Source organism: Pungitius pungitius, chromosome 20 (assembly GCF_949316345.1).
Source record: "Pungitius pungitius chromosome 20, fPunPun2.1, whole genome shotgun sequence".
Classification (NCBI taxonomy): Eukaryota; Metazoa; Chordata; class Actinopteri; order Perciformes; family Gasterosteidae; genus Pungitius; species Pungitius pungitius.
Genome location: NC_084919.1, coordinates 2059757 through 2080266, shown reverse-complemented (window position 1 = coordinate 2080266; position 20510 = coordinate 2059757). Strand labels below are relative to the sequence as shown.

General features: G+C 51.5%; 1 protein-coding gene across 1 annotated transcript in view; it reads left to right on the top strand.

Annotated features, from left to right (window-relative positions):
- LOC119194676 (kelch-like protein 29) overlaps positions 1–19409 on the top strand; it is a 66157-nt gene extending 46748 nt beyond the window's left edge. Inside the window, exons 3-5 of the mRNA XM_062559480.1 lie at positions 3899–4049; positions 4894–5448; positions 18398–19409. Coding sequence (XP_062415464.1) covers positions 3899–4049; positions 4894–5448; positions 18398–18735 — 1044 coding nt within the window. The 3' untranslated portion in view covers positions 18736–19409. The remainder of the gene's footprint in view (positions 1–3898; positions 4050–4893; positions 5449–18397) is intronic.
- Positions 19410–20510: the final 1101 nt, after the last annotated feature.

Here is a 20510-nt window from a genome sequence, read left to right as displayed (position 1 = left end):
TTCCGCTGAGTCATGAAAAATTAAAGAATCGACGCGCGTCAACCTTTCTGCAATCCTCTCCGGGGGGGATATAACGTCGGGGTTTCTTTCGCTGTAAAAACATGTTCTCTCGGCTTAATGTCATCTCTCTTTGTTTTTGACTGAGCGAAACGGCGGCTGGTTTGATGATGCTTTGCGAGTATTGGCCCAGAAATCCTTGTCCCGGGTTGCGTGCAAGAGGATCCTTTTGGGTGAGTCACCAGGCTGGTTCAGAAAGCTCGACTGACAGCAGGCTCCACGCGGCCTTCAAATACCACACAGTGTTTACTTTGTAATGCTCAGGAAACTTGACATTTTATGCCTTCGACAATGCCGTGTCTAACCCCCCCCCCGGCACACAATGGAATAAAGATAAATATTACCTTGTGTCCTCTCTTCAGCCACCAGCGCGCCGCCCTCCGTCTTTTTTTTTTTTTGCGTCGCTGCGTTTCAACATGGCTGCCAAAATGGCGCCGCAGTCTCTCTCTCTCTCTCTCTCTCTCTCTCTTTGTTCCGGTCTAATCCGGACGCGGCCCGCGGGGCGTTCGGGGCGCCGTCGTGACAGGAAGCCCGGGAACGAATCCGCTTCACGCTCCGGTGTCATCGCGTTGTCGTGCCGACACGTCCGTACAGCCAATGAATGATGTTGCAAAAAAAGAGTTGGGAGTTTTTTTTTTGTTTTTTTTTCGGCGCCGCTGGTCAGTTCCTGACCAGAGGAGGGAAAAGATCCTTCTTTTTCTCCTCCATTTTTTATATTTTTTATTTTTTATAAAAACTGAAAACGATCCGTCAGAAGCGATGATACGAGTCTCAGTGATGGATCGGTTTGTCTTACTCCGCCTCTCAATCTTTCACTCCCTCGCTGACTTTTTTATTTTTTTTTCCTCCTCTCTCCGAGGAAAGCCATTATTTCCATCACCCTCCACATTTCAGCCAGATTCGCTGCGTCTGGCGGCCCGAAGGGGAGAAAGAGAGGCGCCGCGTCGGAGTAGAATTCCATTTCCTCTCCGGCACGCGGCGTTTTTCTCGTGATTTGTTCGCGGCGCCGGATCACAGTGTGATATTATTTCACGATTACGCACGACGAGGCAGGACGCCGCAGAGACGTTATTGAAATTCTCCATTCAACAATTACATTTGTGTACATGCATCCCTGCCCCCCCCCCACCCCCCCACACACACACTGGCTGTGGAGGTGTTCGCTCTCTGTTGCATTTAAATGAAAACGTAATGAAAAGCTCCACTACGGAAAACACCAGAGATCCGTCCGCTTGGGAGAGATTAACCGATGAATTTATTAACGGGGCTTCATCGCCACGCGAAGCTGTGAACCTCTTGTGCTTAAAGTGCCCCCCCGCCCAGGCCCCCCCCATATCCTGAGGACAGTGAACCTTAAAAGGTGGAACATAATCGGCCTGCAGCTGTCTCGCTGTGTCCACTTGCGCTGGTGACATTTGGTGAGATTAGCTTTCCACTGTGGAGCTCCTAACATACCTGCTCTGCCCCCCCCCCCCCCCACCCTTCTCCCTCAACCCTCCTCTGTTGTTATATTGTGTGAACCTGCTTTGCGCTCCATACACCTCTCCTTAAATCTCATTGCAGTTAGCTGATTTGATCAGAGTGCGCTGAAACATTGTTTACCCCAGTGGGACCGGGCTGTTATAGACATACACCCCTCCCCCCCCCACCTGCCCCCCCCCCCGGCTCTTTTTGCTCCCCTGCTCTGTGTTGCTTTCCTTCCTGCTAAAGTAATTTCTCTGGGGATCGGAGCCCCCCGTCGTTGAGGTGATGCTGTAACAAAAGGCTGCAGAGGAGCTGGAGCTCATGCACAAAGTCGCTTTGTACCCCGCGTCATCGTCATAGGAATGACCGGGTGCAATAACACACCCCGGCAAATAATGGGGGGGCGGCGGCGGCGTGGGGGCCCCTCCCACGTGTGCCCACAGCAGATGGTGGCCAGTGGCAGGAGACACAGGGCTGCATCTTCCTTCCATCCCATACTCTGACTCGGCCCCAGTTGGATGTTAGAGGAGGGGATGGGGTCCCTGCAGCTTTTAGCATGGGGGGGGGGGGGGGGCGCGTGTGGCTTGTACACCGTGCGATAAAAAAACAAACAAAGAAACCTGTGAGTCGGCTCTGGTGGATTGTTTGCTGTGAATCACCTGCAGCATCTGGTCCATACGCGTGCACGTTGTACACGTTGTGCACGTTGTGCGTTTCTAAAAAAATTAAATAAACTCCCCAGTCGACCTGACCACAAACACAAAATGGCTTGGCCCGTCTCCCACACGATTCATCTGGCTCCCGTCCTCCTCGCCGGCGAAGGTCTCTTTTTTTTTTTTTTTTTGCCGAGTCAGAGGAAACCATCTGCTGCCCGGTGATAATGGGACTGGAAACATGGAGCGACTGGCGCTGAGAGGAAATGACAGGATCCTTCCCAGAACCTTCCCAGAACCTCCCCTGCCTACCTGCAGCCAGTCTGCCAGCTTTAATATGAAGATGTTTCTTTGGGCAAACGGGTGGGTGTAATAATGAGGGGGGACTCCTCACCTTGGAAATAGTCTGAATTCTGCCCGAATCTCCAGGGCTCCTCTGACGGATCGGAGCGCTCGGGGCTTCCAGACTAAACCGTTTCAGTTTTCTCTTGTCTGAAGTCGACAGGCCGGACAAACACCCCCCCCCAGCCCTGACAGTTTTCCCCTCCCCAAAAAAGCCCCCTCTTCCTCCTCTCGCTCCATCACTCTGTTTCCTGCTTTGCCTTCGAGATGTTTGTCTTTTTCTTTCTTTTTTTTTTTTTTGTTGCCCTCGGCGCTCACAAACTGTCAGGTGACCTTCGCTATGGATTCATCACCCCACGTGACACCCGCTGAACCCCTCGCCGCCTTCAGCCGCGATAAAATCCGTCCCAAATTATAGAGCGTTCCCCCCCCCGCCCCCCCCAAATTGTTGGGGCCCGGGTTTATTTTGTCATCGCGGCCGCGAGCCCGATAAAGTGGGAGGCGGGTCAGGGAGGATAATGGAATGGAGGGATGGAGGGGGATCAGACACAAGGCCGTGTGGGGGAGTGGGGGGGGGGGGGGGGGCTCTGGTGACCAGGTCTTTTCTATTAACTCGGGGGGGGCGGGGGCGAGCAGGGGAACCAGGGGGGCTCCCCCCCTGCCGGCGTCCAGGCTGCAGAGGGCCGATATTGCTCAGGGGTCCAGTGGTGATTGACCCGGTGTTTTCATCAGCCTGGACTCGCCTGATAACGTTTGTCAGCCCCCCCCCCCCCCCCCCCCCCCCCAACAGAGAGAAAATATCAGAGCTTTGAGTGCGGAGAAGAGGCTCAGAGAGACTCTTCGGTCCGGTTTGGGCGCCGAGTTTCACCGCCGTGCTGCACGTTTTTTTTCCATCTTCTTCTTTGAAATGTCATTTTCCCTTCTCTCCCTTCCCTGCAAACCTCTCTGTTTACTCCATTTGTTGCGTTTTTGTTCAGAATTCTATTATCTCACTTGACCGAACACAATGTTTAATTCATAGAATCAAAAATGAAGCTATAAAAAGTCTCCGGGGGGGGGGGGGGGGTTGGAATTTGAATGTTGCCCACACTAGTGAGTTAATTGTTATTCGTACATAAAGGAAATGCTGGACTTTCTCTCTGGAGACTCTTGAGGCCACGTATACACTTGAACTAATTGTATATAGGCTGTAATCAGCATCCCCGCCCCCCCCCCCCACCACCACTACATGCCGCGATGCCTCATCAAGGCGCACTCCAAGGTTTCTGATTTGTCGCACTTTTCACTCAAGTTACAAAAGGAAATATTACCTCTAAACCAAAGCTTTTAAACAAAAAGACTTACCCCCCCCCCCTCCCGTTCTTCTCTGTCTTTGCTTGCAGGTCTCGGGTCTCTCTCCTGGAGACGGACAGCCCCCCCCGGGACTGCTGCTGGCTCCGGGGGTGAGGTGGGGACAGACGCCCATCAACCAGCTCACGCCGTGGGACACGGACGAGCCCCCCGCCAAGCAACACCGAGGCGGCGAGGCCGCGGGTAACGACTCACTCACGCGCACTTGCTAGCGTGCTATGCTAACGGGGGGGAGGGGAGGGGGCACCCTAGCTGCACGCATGCTTCACATACAGCCTCATGAATAATTAACATGAACGTGCAAATGTTACAGAGAGTGTGACGTGAAGCTGAAAAACAGGAAAACTCTGCTCTGGTTTTAGTGTCCTCCTGATTGTTTTCCACCTCACCAACTGAAGCGCAGTCCGTCTGCATTAAAGGGTTGTTTGGGGGGGGGCGGGGGGGGGGGGTGTCTACAAACGGGTCTAATTCAGACCTCATTCGGCCCTTTCACGGCGCGTGGAGCCCGATCGTAATGAACCCCTGCACCAACGCGTCACGCTGGACCTAAAGAGGGATGCTTCTGTAGCCCCCCCCCCCTGCTGTGTGACCACAGCCCCCCTGCTGTGCACGGAGGGGCTGGCTGAATTAGCCATGGAGGCAGTGAATGAAGACCAAGCGGAGTGAGATGTCACAAAGCGCGTTTCCCGTCCACACGTCTTTGACTTGACGGCCAAAAAAAAGCGAACGCGGCTGCTCGTCTCAGACTGCGAGAGACGATGGGCTCAGAGAGTGTTCGGGTAAACACAGACGCGCGCTGGGATTAGTGGCCGTGTTCACCGAGCATGTGTGCGTTGTGGCGTTGTGGCGTTGTGGCGCAGTCCTTTTAATCCCGTTGTGACGCAGAGCTCCCAACATTTTTTTTCCCCCGTTTCGGTACCGAGCTGCGATGTGGAGAGGAGCGGGAGTCTGTCTCTCTTTTCTTTGGACGAAAGCCTTCGATTGCCGATGAGTCATCTGTCTTCTGTCCCCCCCCCCCCCCCCCCAGGTCCCACCTGGGCAGCGCCGGCGGTGGCGGCGGCGAGCCAGCCGAGCCTGCTGGGCCACACCTACGGCCTCCCGCAGCCGCCCTCCTTCAGCCACAGCGCGGCCGCGCAGTCGCCCGTCGTCGGGGTCACGCCGTCCGCCCGGGGCCCGCTGCCCCAGCAGCACCCGCTGGTGACGGCCCACTTCCAGCTGACGCCGCACTCCACCCAGCAGCAGCAGCCGCAGCAGCCGCAGCAGCAGCCGCCGTCCTTGGTGCTGGGCCTGCAGGGGCAGCCTGCGTACGCCTCGGCCCAGGCCAACCACGTGGTCCACCCCAACCCCCACAGCGTGATGGGCAACGGCCAGTTGGCCTCTCACCGCGGCCTCATCCAGCACCCGGCCTTGCCTCTGACTAACGGACAGGCGGCGGCGGCGGTGGCGGCAGCAGCGGCGGCGGCGGGGGCGTCGCATGGCCAGCACGCAGCCGGAGACAATCAGGACGCTTCCAACGGGCTGCAAATGCTGCGGACGGTTGGGATGGGGAAGTACGAGTTCAGTGACCCGGGACACCCCAAAGGTAAGCACGGAGAGGCCCCCCCGGCTGCATGCCGCGCAGGTCGCGCCGCCCCGCAACATGTCTCTCTTCCAGATGTGCCAACCCGTCGCCAACATCATGTGGGAGTCTTTAGGAGGGAATCCAAGCCAGGGAGGGGTTGGGTATTAAATCAATCGCCCCGGCTCTGCGTTTCCTCGTGATCCCCCCCTCCTGTGGATTCTTTAGGAGGGAAGGTGGGGGCAGGCGGGGCTTCGGCTCCACGCCATCGCTGCGCTGACTCGCCTGTGAAGGTGCGCGAGGAGCCGTGAATCGGCTGTTTGCTGCGACCTTGGAGTCTTAGTGGCGCAGGGTGCCCCCCCAAAACAGATGTTTCGCAATTCCCCGCGACCAATTTTCACGTTTAATGAAGCTTTTAACTTTGTTTAGATTGTTTTCTCTTTCCTGACCATCTTTGATGAATAAAACGTGTCCGAACGAACCTGCAGATCACAAAAAAAGAAAAAGCAATTATTTTAAGGACTGCGATTCAATGAAGTGAGGACGCAGGTAGAATTGGAAGCGGATAATTACACGGCGGCTCGGTCCGATTTCTAATCCATCTATTTAATTTAATTTAATTTTTTTAGGATACACTGTCGCGATCCATCAGCCGCGATCCGCTCTACAGGCGCGTGAACCGCTGTGAACGACAGTCCCCAAACGGCGTCTCCGTGATTCATTGTTGTGACAAAGATAACGCGTTCAGTTTGTATTTCCGAAAGGCAGGAAGGATCCCCGTGACGCGACACGCACTATCCACTCCAAGTCCCGGGCCTCTGTGAAGGTCAAAGGTCAAACTGCACAAAAACGTCGCACGCTTGAAATCTCTCGGGTACGGTTTGATCTTCCCTACTTGACTCTGGACATTAGTACGACTACTGGCACTTTTCAGTACTGAAAAGTTCAGTGAATTAGCGGTGACATCTCGTCGGCAGCCCCCCCCCCCCCCCGCCCCCCCCCCCCGGACAGGGAACACTTCTTTATGTACTCCCACCCCCCCTCTGTTCCGCTTTCTGTTCTTTAAATCGATCAACCCGGCAGGTCGGCGTGCAGCAGTAAGATGGAGGGCGAGGCGCTTGTGACCTGCGTTCTGGTGGAATGATCTTAAACCTGTTCTCTCCGACCCCCCCCCCCCCCCCCCCCCAAAAAAAAACCCCAATCCAAAACCAACTAGTTTGTGCAGAGAAAGGTGGATCGGAGGGCTGGCGGATCTGAAAACAAAAAAATGAAGTCACATAAATTCATGCTGTGTATCTTGGTCTTTTGCCACACAGGCTTTATTTCATTCTCGAGAAATGCGTCACATAAAAGCGTGATACAAACCCCTCGTATACAGCACACACACACACACACACACACACACACACACACACACACACACACACACACACACACACACGCGCTGGCTGGGAATAAATGAGGTGCACTTTGTGCTGCGTACTGCCTTGTGGGAGACTTTGCTGAAATGATCACCCTGAAGGAGGTCCAAAGTGAAAATGTGTACTGAGCTTTCTCTCCACCACGGAACAAATAGTCTCCCCCCCACATGGTGTCCTGAGTTGATGAAAAGTGGGCAAAGAAGGCGGTCATTTAAACATTTAACGGTCACATTGGAGGCTTCTCAAGTAGAAATTGGATAAAGACCTGTTTGTTTTGAATACTTAAGCAGCGACTTGATCACATGCATTCCTGCATTAAGGTGTGTGTGTGTGTGTGTGTGTGTGCGCCACCTACCGAGAGATGTGATCTGCTCACCCGGTCCGCCCCCCTGCCCCCATCAGTACGTGCCCGGCGTGCTTTCGACGGATCAATTTCCTGTGCACCCCCCCCCCCCCCCCACAGTTTAGTTCCTCGTAAAGAGGATCTCTTGCAGTGTCTGTTCACGTCTGCAGGCGCCGAGACGTGAGGGTGACGGACGTTGGTAAGAAGGACACTGAAAGGGGAAGAAAGGACGGCCGGAGGGGAGATGGGGGAGTGGAGCTGCTGTGTGTCTATCGACCAAGTCATTAAAATCGATGGCGAGGAGCGGGGGGGGGGGCGGCGGCCTGTAAGCGATGGCCTCCGCGTGTCCGAGCCCCGACTCGGAGGATGTTTCTCATGTTGTTTTCCTCCCGGCTTCGTATGCTGGAGATGCATCCTGCATCCTGCATCCTGCAGCCCGCTGAGCCTCGCTGTCCCTTCAGAAGCGCCCCCCCCCCCCCCCCCCCCCCCCGAGAGGATGCAATTAAGATGCCTCGGCGAGTGAAGATCAGCGGCCTCTCTCCGTCCCGTCCGTCCGGCGGAGGAAACTTCCCGTCTGCGTCACCAGCTTTTTCATCCGCCGCTCCGGTTGCCTAGCAACCCGCTGAGCTTAACAGTGAAAGATGTATGGTGATCTTCTTCCTATTTAATTCAATTGAGGACGAATGCGCTTCACCTCCGGAGCACGAATCACTCGAAGCTGGGAGAAGAACATTTTCCGCTCGTCTTTTGAATTAAATTCAAACTGGTTAAGCCGTAATTACTTTACTTTTAGCTAAAAGATGTGTTGCAGTCTTATGGAAGAGGAAATGCAACACGGCACGGAAATAAATGTCAGCCAACACGTTTATTAACTTGTATGCACGGACTATTTTTTTTCTTGCTTATTTATATTCCAAAATATTTCCATGGGCAGCTGAGTATCTAAATATCAAGACAAATGACCGATCTTGTCGTTGATGGCCTTTGTTTATTAACGTTGATCATGTAGCGGCGCTGGATTGAGACTCTTAACCAATGAATAGATCACGTGTTCTATTTGCTTTTAGCTCCTGACGACCTCTACGTTTCGGTTCACGTCATCGCCGGTGCTTTTATTTTCTCAGAAGCTTCTCCTGGAGTCGTGCGACCTGGGTCGATTTCACATGGGACACGTTCGGCTTCAGACACGTCCGGACTGGACCGAAGTAGCGCGCGGTCGTCACAGAGCGCGGCGCATTTAACCCGCTGCGTCCCGTGATGCGTAAACATTGGCTCCGGCCCGGCCCGCAGGAACGCGCCGCCGCAGCACGACGCGCCGGTGTGTGTGAACGCCGCGGCGAAGGCCGTTAATCGTGGCGAGCGCGTTGATTAAAAAAAGCCTCTCCTTTCTCTCCTTGATGGAGTGCCGACGATCTGCGCCACATCCTCACTGCAAATGAGGCCAAAGCAGGCCTCTTCGCCCAGAGACCAATGCGACGCCGAGCGTGCTGTAAGAGCCGCGCGGTTGTTGTTGCGCTCTTATTTTAATTTCCAAACATGCTGACTCGGCTCAGCGTCTGCCTGAGTGAGCGCTGGTAAATTAATTAAAGCCACTGCGGCGTTGTGCCGGGCGATTATCTGGAAGCAATCCGCGTCAGGATTAGCTAAAGCAGAACTCGGGGTTATTATGATTTCAAAACAGGCTTGACTTTGAATATGAAATACATGTTTTTTTTTGTGTTGTTTTTTTTCTCTCCTTCCCGTCTCTCACAGCGTCGCTTTTAACTCTCGGCGGGGGCCCGAAAAAATGGGAATTCACACGAGCCCCGTATTGTTGCAAATTATTGATGAGGTGGAAATTTATTCCAATCACCGTTGTGTGTGTGTGTGTGTGTGTGTGTGCAGGTAACGTTCCTCGTAGCACACTGGTCCACACGTGCCCCCCCCCTCCCCCCCCCCCCCCGCATATTGACTCGCACGTCTCACTCCAGAGACGCAGGACGCCGCTGTCTCTTTAGCTTTGCTGAGGACGCCTCTCATTGAGCCGTCCAAGTGCTTCCAGCACCGCTCCGGCTCCCGGGAGACGCGTGTGTGTGTGTGTGTGTGTGTGTGTGTGTGTGTGTGTGTGTGCGTGTGCGTGTGTCGTGAGAGGAGCTTCTTCCTTTTCCTCTCCCTCGTTATCGCATTTTAAAAGGCGGCCTCAAAAAACAAAAAAAAACCAGCAACGGATGCGGCGCGACACCTCGCCAAAATAAAAGGTCCGGATGAAGTGATGTTCTCTGATGTGAGACGAGAGGCTAAATATCTCATGGAGCCCGGCACACACCCCGCCCCCCCCTCCCCCACCTCCTCCACACCCAACGTGTTATCCCACTCAGCAGGGCAAGATGTATAATCATTTTGTGAGGTAAACAAATGATATTGGCCTGAAGTGCAATCAAGATTATGAGCTTTAGTGTGTTGTAGGCCATTGTTATTCTGCCACAGTAGTCGCGTTGCTCCCTTATCCATCCGACACACACCTTGGATTAAATGGAATAAAAGTTTTAAAAAATACGGGAGACGGGCGGAGGAGGAGTGTAAGAGAGAGAGAAATGTGATGGAGGGCACAGATGAGTGGAGGCTGCAGTCTGCAGGGAGGACGCCCCCATGCGACCTGACCCCCAGCCCCCCCCCCCCCCCCCCCCCCCCCCCCCGTCTTTCTGCTCGGGCTGCCACCGCTTTCACAAAGTTACCCGGTAAACACACGCTGTCATCTTCGAGGGGGGGTTGACATTTATCTTGGGCCACGCGGTGCGGTTGCTTCGCTCTGCGTCTCAGGGACGACTCAGCAGAAAACGCAGCTCGGCGCCCGCGGGCCTCGGGAAAGAAATGTACACAAACAGAAACTCATCGTAAACACGCTCGACATGGGGGGGGGCCTATCTGCTTTCCCTCACACACGCTCCAGCATCTGTGTGTCGGCCATAACCGCGAAGGAGGAGGGTGACTTTAGGCTTTTAATGAGAGCGTGAGTGGAGTTTGCACTTTCCTCCTCCTCCTCCTTCCCATGGGGCATTTTTTTTCCAACATTTAAAGGGCAGCCGTACTTTGTAGACCCCCTTTCTTTTTTTTGAGGGGCTTTTTTTTTTTTTTTTTTTTTAAACCTTTGCTCACCCCAAAGCACCCTTTGTCTCCTCCACTACTCTCTGTGTGCTTAAATGGCGGCTAAGGCCTTGAGGTCCAGCAGGACGGCGTCCTTTCACTTTCACCCATTGAACTCTAGTTTCCATCCGTGAAGGAAAGACGCTAACGGCCGTGTTCAATTTCCTCAAATAAAGCCCGAACACATCGAGCTGTAACTCAAAGGAACCTCCGTAGCTTAGCCGTTAGCCGCGGACAGTTAGCGGTGGATAGCGCCTCCAATCAGCTCAGCTCCCCGTCATGACGAATCCAACCAGTCGCCGTGTGCACGCGCACCATTGTGCACAAGTATGACTGAGTGAGCGAGGCCCCCCCCCCCCCCGTCCGTCCGTCCGTCCACAAGCGTCTCGTGCACACCTCGGTCCTGCCAAATAACTGCAGGTGAAGTGCACACATTTCACTCAATTAGCCTTGTTTTTCCACAGTAGGGGGGTGGAGGGGGGGGGGGGGGGGTGTGTTCATAGTGTCCGTTAGAGAGGACGCCGGCCTTTGCGGTCGTGCTTCTGAAATAGTAACACAGCGTTTTAAATGAAGAGGAAAAAGATGGAGAAAGTGTTGCTCGCCCACTGGCTTCTATTAAAAGCCCCCTGTGAGCACACAGTGTGTTTATCTACACCAGCCAGCAAGCCTGCTATTAGGATTATTCTCTCACCACATTGCTTTGCCTAAAGTCAAACAAGTGTGTGTGTGTTTGTGTGTGTTTGTGTGCGTTGTTTTTTTGTGCAGCGACCTGAGTGCTCGTTAGTGCTCAAACACGCTGATGCTAATCCGTGAAGCGGCCCGGTCCACTTTTTATTTTTCCCGTGTTACAAACAAAAAAAAACTCAAATCCAATTTTTCCATGTTGCCTTTTTGGCGACGATGACAAATAAGACGGGCCTTGAATTCAAGGCTTAAGCTTGGCCTGATTTTTTTTTAAAGCACACAGTAATAATTTCACCTCTGTCCCCAAAAGCCGCTCCTATTTGATTTAAGGTTTTTTTTGGACTTTTCGAGAATATGTAATTCTTGGATAGAAAATAAATACTCTAAAGCATTTAAGTGTTAATGTAAATAATGTATCAGTTTATTTTTATCCAAACTGCATTGTTTCTTATTCATATGATGTGTTTCAATGTTCATGTTGCGACACTCGTATCCTTTATCTATTTACTTTGTCCTTTTGCGTGATTGGCTCTGAATCGACCAATCGGATCGCCGTGTGCTTCCAGCGGCAGAAAAGCACAGGATTCCTGCCACTTGTCATCGGAGCAATTAATGGAAGTAATTAGCTCATAATTATTATTTAATTCAGTGTTCAGCACATCTCATTAAGTCCTCTCTGCCCCGCTGACTTGATTTGGGGAACTCGCTGGTAAATGTCGCTTCACCTTTTCCTGCACACACGCAGAGGCGCGTCGGGATTGTTTATAAGTCATGTGATCGCGACAGAGTCACCGGCTGTTTTTTTGTTCTATTTGTTTTTCCCAACATCCTCAGAAATGATCTTTATCACGTCGACCCCTTTTTCCTCAGCTGAATTTCTTGGCTCGTTTAGTTCCGCTGTGATTAAACACGTTTTTTTTTATTTGTTTATTTTTTAATTCAAAGGCAAATCGGCAGGTCAAGCACGTCACGCGTCTCCGTCTCTAAAATAAAAAGCACATCGCAGGTTGCCCTGCACCAGCTGTGTTTTGAACTGAAATGTGGTTGCTCCGGTTGGAAGGAACGTCACGTGAGGCCAACATGTCGACTTTCACACATTGAGCAGGTCTTAAAAACAGCCAACAAGGAGGAGTGCTGCGCCGCTAATGACGTGTCGGAAGGGAAAACACACACACAAACACACACACGTCTTGTTCGCCTTTGATAAAGCTTCTCTAGCTTTGAAGCCCATGCGATTGTGCCAAGATGTGGTTTTGTGCTCCGGTGGTTCCTTTGACCCGGCGTTGGCCGTCTGTCTCAGAGAGGCCGGGCCCAGAGGTAGAGCTGATGCTCGTAACCACGCGGCCCAACGGCGCCGCCGCCGCTTTCCTCTTGTCTTCCTTCCCAAATGGGGCCTTTTTGGACAGATTTTTCAACTCATCTGTGTAAGAATTGCTGAATTTGACACGCACTGCTGTGCTGCATCTCGATTTGATCCGGTCTCACCTCTATGTGGCACTTGGGGATTGACCTGACACCCCCCCCCCCCACATCAAAAGACCCCCCCCCCGTGCCGCCCTTGAAGTGGATGCGTCCTGTGTGTGTGTAGGGGTCCTCTGGGCCTCTCCACCTCCTAATTAAGACCCATTCGTGAAAACACTTCACATGTTCCATGAAGATTATTCCGGGGCCTCAGATTCTGGTGAAACATTTTAATTGGAGGTAAAAACCGGCGACACGACTTGATTTGTTTTTGTTCTTTAGTTCAAAATCCTTTTCAGCTGGAATAAACTCCCACATTCCCCCCCATGAATTGTTTTGAACAGGAGTCACGTACCAGTTATTCCCGTTGAGCTGCACAGAGAGAGAGAGATGTGCACGGTTGTTTTTTGCCACGGAAAACAGAAATATTTCAGTCCAACGACGCTATAAATTCCAAAAATGGAAAGAAATGTAATGCATCCACTTTTATCTTTTTTTTTTTTTTTTAAAGCTATTCTGTCTGTTCTGACAGCAGCGGTGTTGCAGCTAATGCACGCTGAGGAAAATGCAGAATATTCATATTGCGACCACCTCCCACGCGCATCAAACTTGCTCTTTATCGTAGCAACGCTTTTATAGAAATCTTGATTTATTGAGCCGCTGGATTCCCAGCCGCCCGCCGCAGCGGATGCAGCGTTTTTTCTTTTGACAGAAATGCATCGTGTACACAGCCACGTTTTTTCTGAGAGAGCACCTGCTGTCAGAAAGGTACCTGACCGGGATGAGAGCCTCGTCGTAATGTCTCCCCCCCACAGGAATAGCTGCGGCGGAGGGCGGGGTCAGGGCTCGCTGCAGAGTGCAGTAACTGCGCCTCAGTGAATCTCCCTTCACCTCCTCCTCCTCCTCCTTCGTCTCCTTCTCCTTCGTCTCCTCCGTCAACAGGGGGAGGAGATTCTTTGAGCTGCGATGGCGTGACTGAGTCATAACAGTTCCACTCGCCGTCCCCTGACCAGACTCCTCTTGTCGGAAGCCGCTCACCCCCCCCCCCCTCCCGGAGCCGCTCGTCCTCCTCTCGCCCCCCGGAGGACAGGAGACACTCTGTCCCACGGTTACCGAGGGCCCCCTTTGTGCTCGCCTCAGCTTTGTTCTACTGTTGCCAATGGTTGTGTGTGTGTGTGTGTGCGCGGGGTAACTGTCCACCGCAGGTCTCCCTCTTGTTCTGCGTGTCTATTGGACGAGGGCAACAAAGGCCCAGGCGGCGTCTTTGAGGGGCGCAAGTTCTCTCTGGGCCCCCCCCCCCCCCCCCCCCCACACACACACACACACACACACTCCTTTTAGATGTCAGTCCAGGCCTGGGCCGAGCAGCTCAGCGGCTCTCCAGCCGGGGGGGGGGTGGGGTGGGGGGGGGGGCGTAAATGGTCCTCATCACGGACGGTCCTCGCTCTCTCTCTCGGGCTGGAATCAGGGCGCCGAGCTGAAACCGGGGAGCGGTTCTCCAGGAATGAATGTGGCCGCTGATTGTTGGAGGTACGTCTCTGAGGCCGTTTGGGGGCAACCGAGGGAGAACAAGCCGCAGTTATGCAGGCTTTTGGCATCTGGAGGGGGGGGAAGAGGAGGCTCTCTTGTTCGGCGGGTGGAATCCAGATGAGAGTCGTGACATTCTGTACCTGTGAGAAGCCTGACATTCAGCCATCGGGTTTATTTATTTCTCAGCAGCGCTGGAGATGGTGTTAATGTTCATCAAAAGCCGCCACCGCTTTGCTTATTTTTGTGATAAGAGATTCGCAGGATTTTAAGGTGGACTGAATCCTTCGGAATATTCTGTCCACACCAAAATTTGTCTGAAAAAATGTTAAAGAAATGGTAAGATTTGTGCTTTTAGGGAATTTGAATGGGCTAGTTTGCGTATAACTTCATGAATGCATATTGAAACCGAAAATTGTATATAAAATAATTCAAACTAACCACTTCAATTGGAAAAAAACATCAAAAGTTTGTTTCCGTTCAAATTTTGGACATTTTGTGGATTTCACGAAATTTCAAAGTTATATATATATATAAATATAAAGAAATTTGTTTAAATAAATAGTTCTGTTAAATGATTTTATAGTAAAATATTTAAAAAAATTACGTCCTTATTTATCATGACGTTGCTTAAACGGACAACGTTGGCCCATTGTAAAAGAATTCTAGAATTCTAAAGAAATATTATAAAATGGCAACGAGCATTTCAAATTCTGCATATAAATCACATTAAATATTTAGCCTTTTTAGTAAGAACAGCGCTTTTGTTTGATTGGCTCTGTTTTTATTTTATTTTATTTTTTTCAAAATCCTCAATCTTCCATCTAATTTTTCCGGGGACTTGACTTTAAAAAGGTTTTAGCTTCATAGGGAAAGAAAAATGTCAAAGATCTTCCAATGAGGCGTTCGAGGCGTCCATAACGGTCTTTAAAGGCTTCTTGGAGTCGTTGGCTTTTTTTCTGGCGGTCGTCTTTTGGATGGTTGTTCGGACAGTGACCTCCTGACCTCCTGACCTCCTCTCCGCCTGCTCCAAAACAAGCAACACCATAATTAATCCATCATTGATTGAGCCTGATCCTGTTCTAACAACCCATCTCGCACCGCCATAAACTGACGGGATTTTCTACGGGGTTCAAGGCCCTTTCTGGGAAAAAAACTGTGAAATCTTTAAAAGAATTCTTTTGTGAAGATTAAGTAGAATTTCTGCCGGCTTTCTTTTTGACATGAACATTCTCAATGGTCCTCTAGTTATGGAAAGAAGCCTATTTCTACCAGAACCGTCTTATAAGCAACGATGTTTGTTTTTTCTCGTTTTCTTCAGGCTAAATGTGACCTAATTTAACTACATTTTGTGAAAATAAATTATGGTCACTATTAGGGTCACCGGGTTGTTTTTAAACTGGTGTAATTTTAGCATATTGCTTGAGGAAAATTTCCGAAATTTAAATAAAGTAAATAAATCGTAATTACAGCAATTCTGACCCTTTCTTACATTATTTTAAACACGTCGTCTTTACTTGACGTGAAATGAAAAACATTTGCAATAATCCGTACTTCGGATGTATTTAATTCCTATTTCTTTATCACTAAAGAATTACTAGTTTTGTTCTATTACTGAACAGTAATCCGCTACTTAACTAAAATTCTAATAATTGGGTCATTAGATTATTTTGAAAACCTTTCATTTGAGTCAAAGTGCCATTTTTCATTTTCTCTCCAAGCTGAAGCAAAGCCTTTCCCGTACGTTGAGTTATTGATCAGCCTGCGTTCTTTGTCCTGTGCAATTCAAACGCGACTCTCGATGGAAATTGATCGTTAAAGTGTAAAAGAAAAGGAAAAAGGTCATCGCTCTGCTTTCAGCTTCCTAACTGTGAATAGTGTCCAAGTGAAAAGATACGTGAGCGATTACCTGCTTGTTGTAGGAACAAAAGATGGCGAATCACCTCGTCTCTAATATATAAAAGATTTATATACATTTCAATTGATTTGACATTTCATTTGGCGTTTTTACAAAACATTTCTTCCACGTTATTCCTAGAAAACAAGGACATTTTAAGTCTATACGGGGCAATTAAACTTGAGAGCAGAAGACCTGAAATCTCAGAAAATCACTTTCTAAGGAAGGGAAATAAAATTCCCGCACAGAGAATCCAAGGAGCTGAAAGTTGAGATCATTCGTTTGCTCACAAGATGGCGGCTGCGCCGCGGCGTGCGGGCGGGACCCCCAAAATGGCTGCAAGTTCAGCAACCAATGGCGGCCATTCGTCGCCCTGTCAACAGCGGCCTATCGCAGCTCGACTCGCGGCACCTTAAAGCGCAGCGGGGGGGGAGGGCGCGTGCTGATAGGCTTCTGGAAATCGCATCGTCGGGCCCCATTGGCCGCAGCGCTCTGAGATGTTTGACAGTGGAGTTACTAGGCTGATCAGCACTGGGTGTGTGTGTGGGGGGGGGGGGTTACCCCCTGTGTAGTGTGTCAACCAATCACGAAGAACCAGCACGAGGTCCTGTTGTTGTTGTTGTGAAGGACTTGAGGGCGAGAAGCAACCCCTGCACGTTCCACCATCAGCGATATCCTGCAGGACCGTTGCACCGTGTGCCCCCCCCTGCTGCCCGCCGCTCCCCCCAATCAGTATTTCTGCACAGTTTCCCCCCCCCCCAAAAGAACAAAAAACCTCGCCGCTGTTTTGGTCCGCTTGATGCAGAGGGTCCTTCATGGAGATTCCTTTCTTCCTGTAACAGTATTGAGACATTTGGGGTTTTCAGAGAGATTTGAATGTACCCCCCCCCCCCCCCCCACACGCTCCTTTCCAAACCCAGAGAATGGGGACGCCATGTGCGCTTTCACGGTTCTCGCCGTTGATGAGTTCTTCCGTGGACTCGCCCACCAAGAAGCCGTAATGAGCTCCTCCGTCACCCATTCAGGTGTACGAGGGGGGGGGGGGGCGGCCATTGTTTGCTGACAAGTGGAGTCCCCCCCCCCATCCCTCCCTATTCTCAAATGGGTGGTGTACGCCGTGGCTGATTGGAGGTGAGAGCCATGTCGGTCGCTGTGGATCCGCGCAGCGCGACTGACACTGTGTGTGTGTGTGTGTGTGTGTGTGTGTGTGTGTGTGTGCGTGTGTGTGTGTGCGTGTGCGCGTGTGTCGCTCCAGTCCTGCAGCTTTGCATCCAGCCAATCCACAGCCGACGTATTGATGAGAAAGAAGCGGGCGTCTGTCATTACTCTAATTGGTATTCAGCCGGTCATTTTCTCTCTGCCCATTAATGCAATAACTCTGAAGGAAAAAGGCTTTCACCAAAGCTGGCTCCTGAGTAGCACCTCTTTATGCTTTTCAGAATTATGAATCGTGAATTCAGCGACGAGCTCCCCCCCCCCCCGGTGTCAGCGAAGGAGAATGGGAGCCGCTAAATGATGAGTGGATCTTCCAAACCGGCGTGGAAGGGCGGGTTAATTAAATCCTCCTCACCTCCGCCATGATAAACACAAACTCCTTTATCCCAGCAGCAACCTGTGATCCGTCTGCAACAATACATGGCCAGCTCCCACCCGCCCCCCCACGTGGAGGATCCGCCACCTCTTCCTGTGTCTGCCCCCCCCCGCCCCCCCCCTCTCCATCGCGTTATTACAGTCTCTGTGTTCTCTCCTGTCGGGATTCCTCGATAGGAGACTTAACAAAGCTGCACCGTTGGTTATCCCTCCTAAACCCCCCCCCCCCCCCCCCCACCACCACCACCACCCTGCTGATTATGGCTCTCACCGTCCCCTCATGGTGCCTCATTAAGAATCGCAGAAACAAGCGCCCCCCCCCCCCCGGACCCCGTGCTCGCCGTGTACCTCGGCCTTGGACGCCGCCTCGTTTGGCTCCGAGCGGGTTTTGCTCCTTTTTATGCAGACGAAGCTGAGGGCAAGTTTCGGCGGGGGGTGTGGGGGGGGGGGGGGTTGTTTTTTTCCTCGTCGAGCGACATTTGAAGGTCAAGTCTTCGCCGAGAAGCCAAAGAATGTTACTGTAAAATGAATAATGCATCCTCAGCCCACAGCGCTGCGTTGACACGACTTACAAACACAACGATCTCATTCCACGTTGTACACTGCTATGCTGCATATTCCTCTGTGTAGAAAATGAGCTCTAATTATGTCTTTCCTGATTCTCTGCCACATGCACATCTCATTACGCCTCTTTTCCCGAGACGTTGAATCGAGTCCTTCCACCTCGCCTCTTCCCTCACGCGATGAACGTCGCTGCTTCTTAAAACCAGCAACGCCGTTATGCCCAAATCTGCACTTTTTTGTCCTGTTTTCTGGATGCCATGCTGTTGTTGCTCGTGTGTGTGTGTGTGTGTGTGTGTGTGTGTGTAGGAGAGATGATACTAAACCCCCATGTGGCGCTGTCTGTTTCTTTTTCTTGTTCTACAGAGATGTTGAAGGAGTTGAACCAGCAGCGCAGAGCGAAAGAGTTTACAGACCTGAAAATTATTGTTGAAGGCAAAGAGTTTGAAGTCCACCAAAATGTTCTAGCTTCCTGCAGCTTGTATTTCAAGGACCTGGTGAAAAGGTTTGCCTTCGCTTTTCCCTCCCACCAGCTGTTGATCCGATCTGTTCTCTTCATAGGGCGCATTTGTGTCGCTTTTCTTTTTTTTTCTTCTTTTTTTTCTTTCTTCTTTCCCTTCCCCTCTCTCTCTTGCAGGTGTGTGAAGACTTTGGTTCCTAACACAGGGCCAGCAGCCATTCCTTCCTCTTGCCTGCTCAAATGAATGTATCTGAAACTGGAGAGGGGAGAAAAAAAAAAAAAAAAAAAAAAAAGGTCAACCCTCGTCATTACCTTTCCTCCCCATGTAGGGCGATTTAACCGCATTTCCATTTTTAACGAGCAGCGCTAAAGGTTCCATGACTGGGGGGGATGTTTTAAAACTCACCAAAAAAACCCCAAAAAGAATCACACCTTCTTACACTCCGGGTGGTAGTTCCTCGTCGGACATGTTTTCCTGTCGCTAATTGTTGAGCTAACGCCGAGAAAACGGCGCTTGTTTAGGGTAATTAAATAAAAAAAAATTAAAAAAAGCAACTTCAGCATCACCAACGGGAGACACTTTGAGACACTTTGAGACACTTTGAGACACTTTGAGACACTTTGAGACACTTTGAGACACTTTGAGACACTTTGAGACACTTTCACAGGTTCACGTGTTCATCTGATGTGGATCCAAGTATTCCCCGGTGTTCTGCCCCTCATCCTGCAGATTTTTATTTGTCTTCCCGGGATGTTTGTTTCCGTGTGTGTGTGTGTGTGTGTGTCATCTACGGACCTTTTTAGTGTCTCCAGATGTGTGTGTGTGTGTGTGTGTCAGAAATGAGCGTGTCTCTTTTTATCTGCCTTGTTTTAGGGAATACCACCAGTCCCCAACGTCCTCGTCCTCACTTCAAATCCTTGCAGGTGTTTTTTTTTTTTTTTCGGCTTGATTGAGGGTCCCCCGTGGGCCCAAAGTGGTTCTGCCGCCTTGGTGTGTGTGTGTGCGTGTGTGTGTTTTGTTCTTGCACGGGCTCGAGATGAAGCGGCGAGGAGCGAACGCGTCGCTACGGACGCCACTTTGCCTCCGCCGCTCAGAGGAGGAGCCACGGGGCCCCCCGTCTGTGCTCGGGCCACTCGGCGCCCCCCCCCCCCTCCCCCGTCCCTTTGACCTCTGGCGACGGCAGGGACGAAGGCCGAGTCTCCTTAGGAGGCCTAATGAATTCGTGGGGCTGATCCTGAATCTGGTTTGGATGTGACGCGGTCAGCGTTTATGCCGTCGGGGCGCCTGGCACCGTGGCTTTATGGAAATGAGCGGACGCTGCGGGTGAAACGCTGACAAGGGAAGGACGTGAAAAGGGGGGGCCCGACGTGGGGGCGAGGCAGAGTCATGGTCCGTCATGGGGGGGAGGGGAGAGAGAGAGAGAGAGAGATCTAAAATACCACAATGTGTGTGTGTGTGTGTGTAGCGAGGCCGCCGTTAGTCACAAGGTGTCCACATGTGACACACACACACACACACACACACACACACACACACACACACACACACACACACACACACAGCAGGCCAGCGGCTCGTTTAGGAAATTAGAAGCTTAACTGACGGACGTAATTTAGCAGGGAGAAGTAATTATTTGAAAGAAATAAACAACATCCTCCCTCTTTCCCCCGCTGCAGCCCCCCCCCCTCGCGCCGCCTGCGTGCATTCATCCCGCTCCAGTACCTGAAGGATGCAATGCCCCCCACCCCCCCCAAAAAAGGCTATTAGCCTAGCCTTTAAAGGGCCGGTGCACAGAGAAGGGAGACGGATCATCTGTGGTGATTCCATTTTACCCCTCTGGGTTTTCCAATGACGCCGCTCTGCAGGCGTTTAATTTATGGCCACTGCGTCTCCGGGAAAAGCTCCAGATCCTTTGAGCCGTTGGGAAACATGCTTCACATGCTCCCCCCCCCCCCCCCCCCCCATGAGTTCCCTATCCCTATGAGTCTTACAGTGTTATGACTCTGAGATGGGTAGAG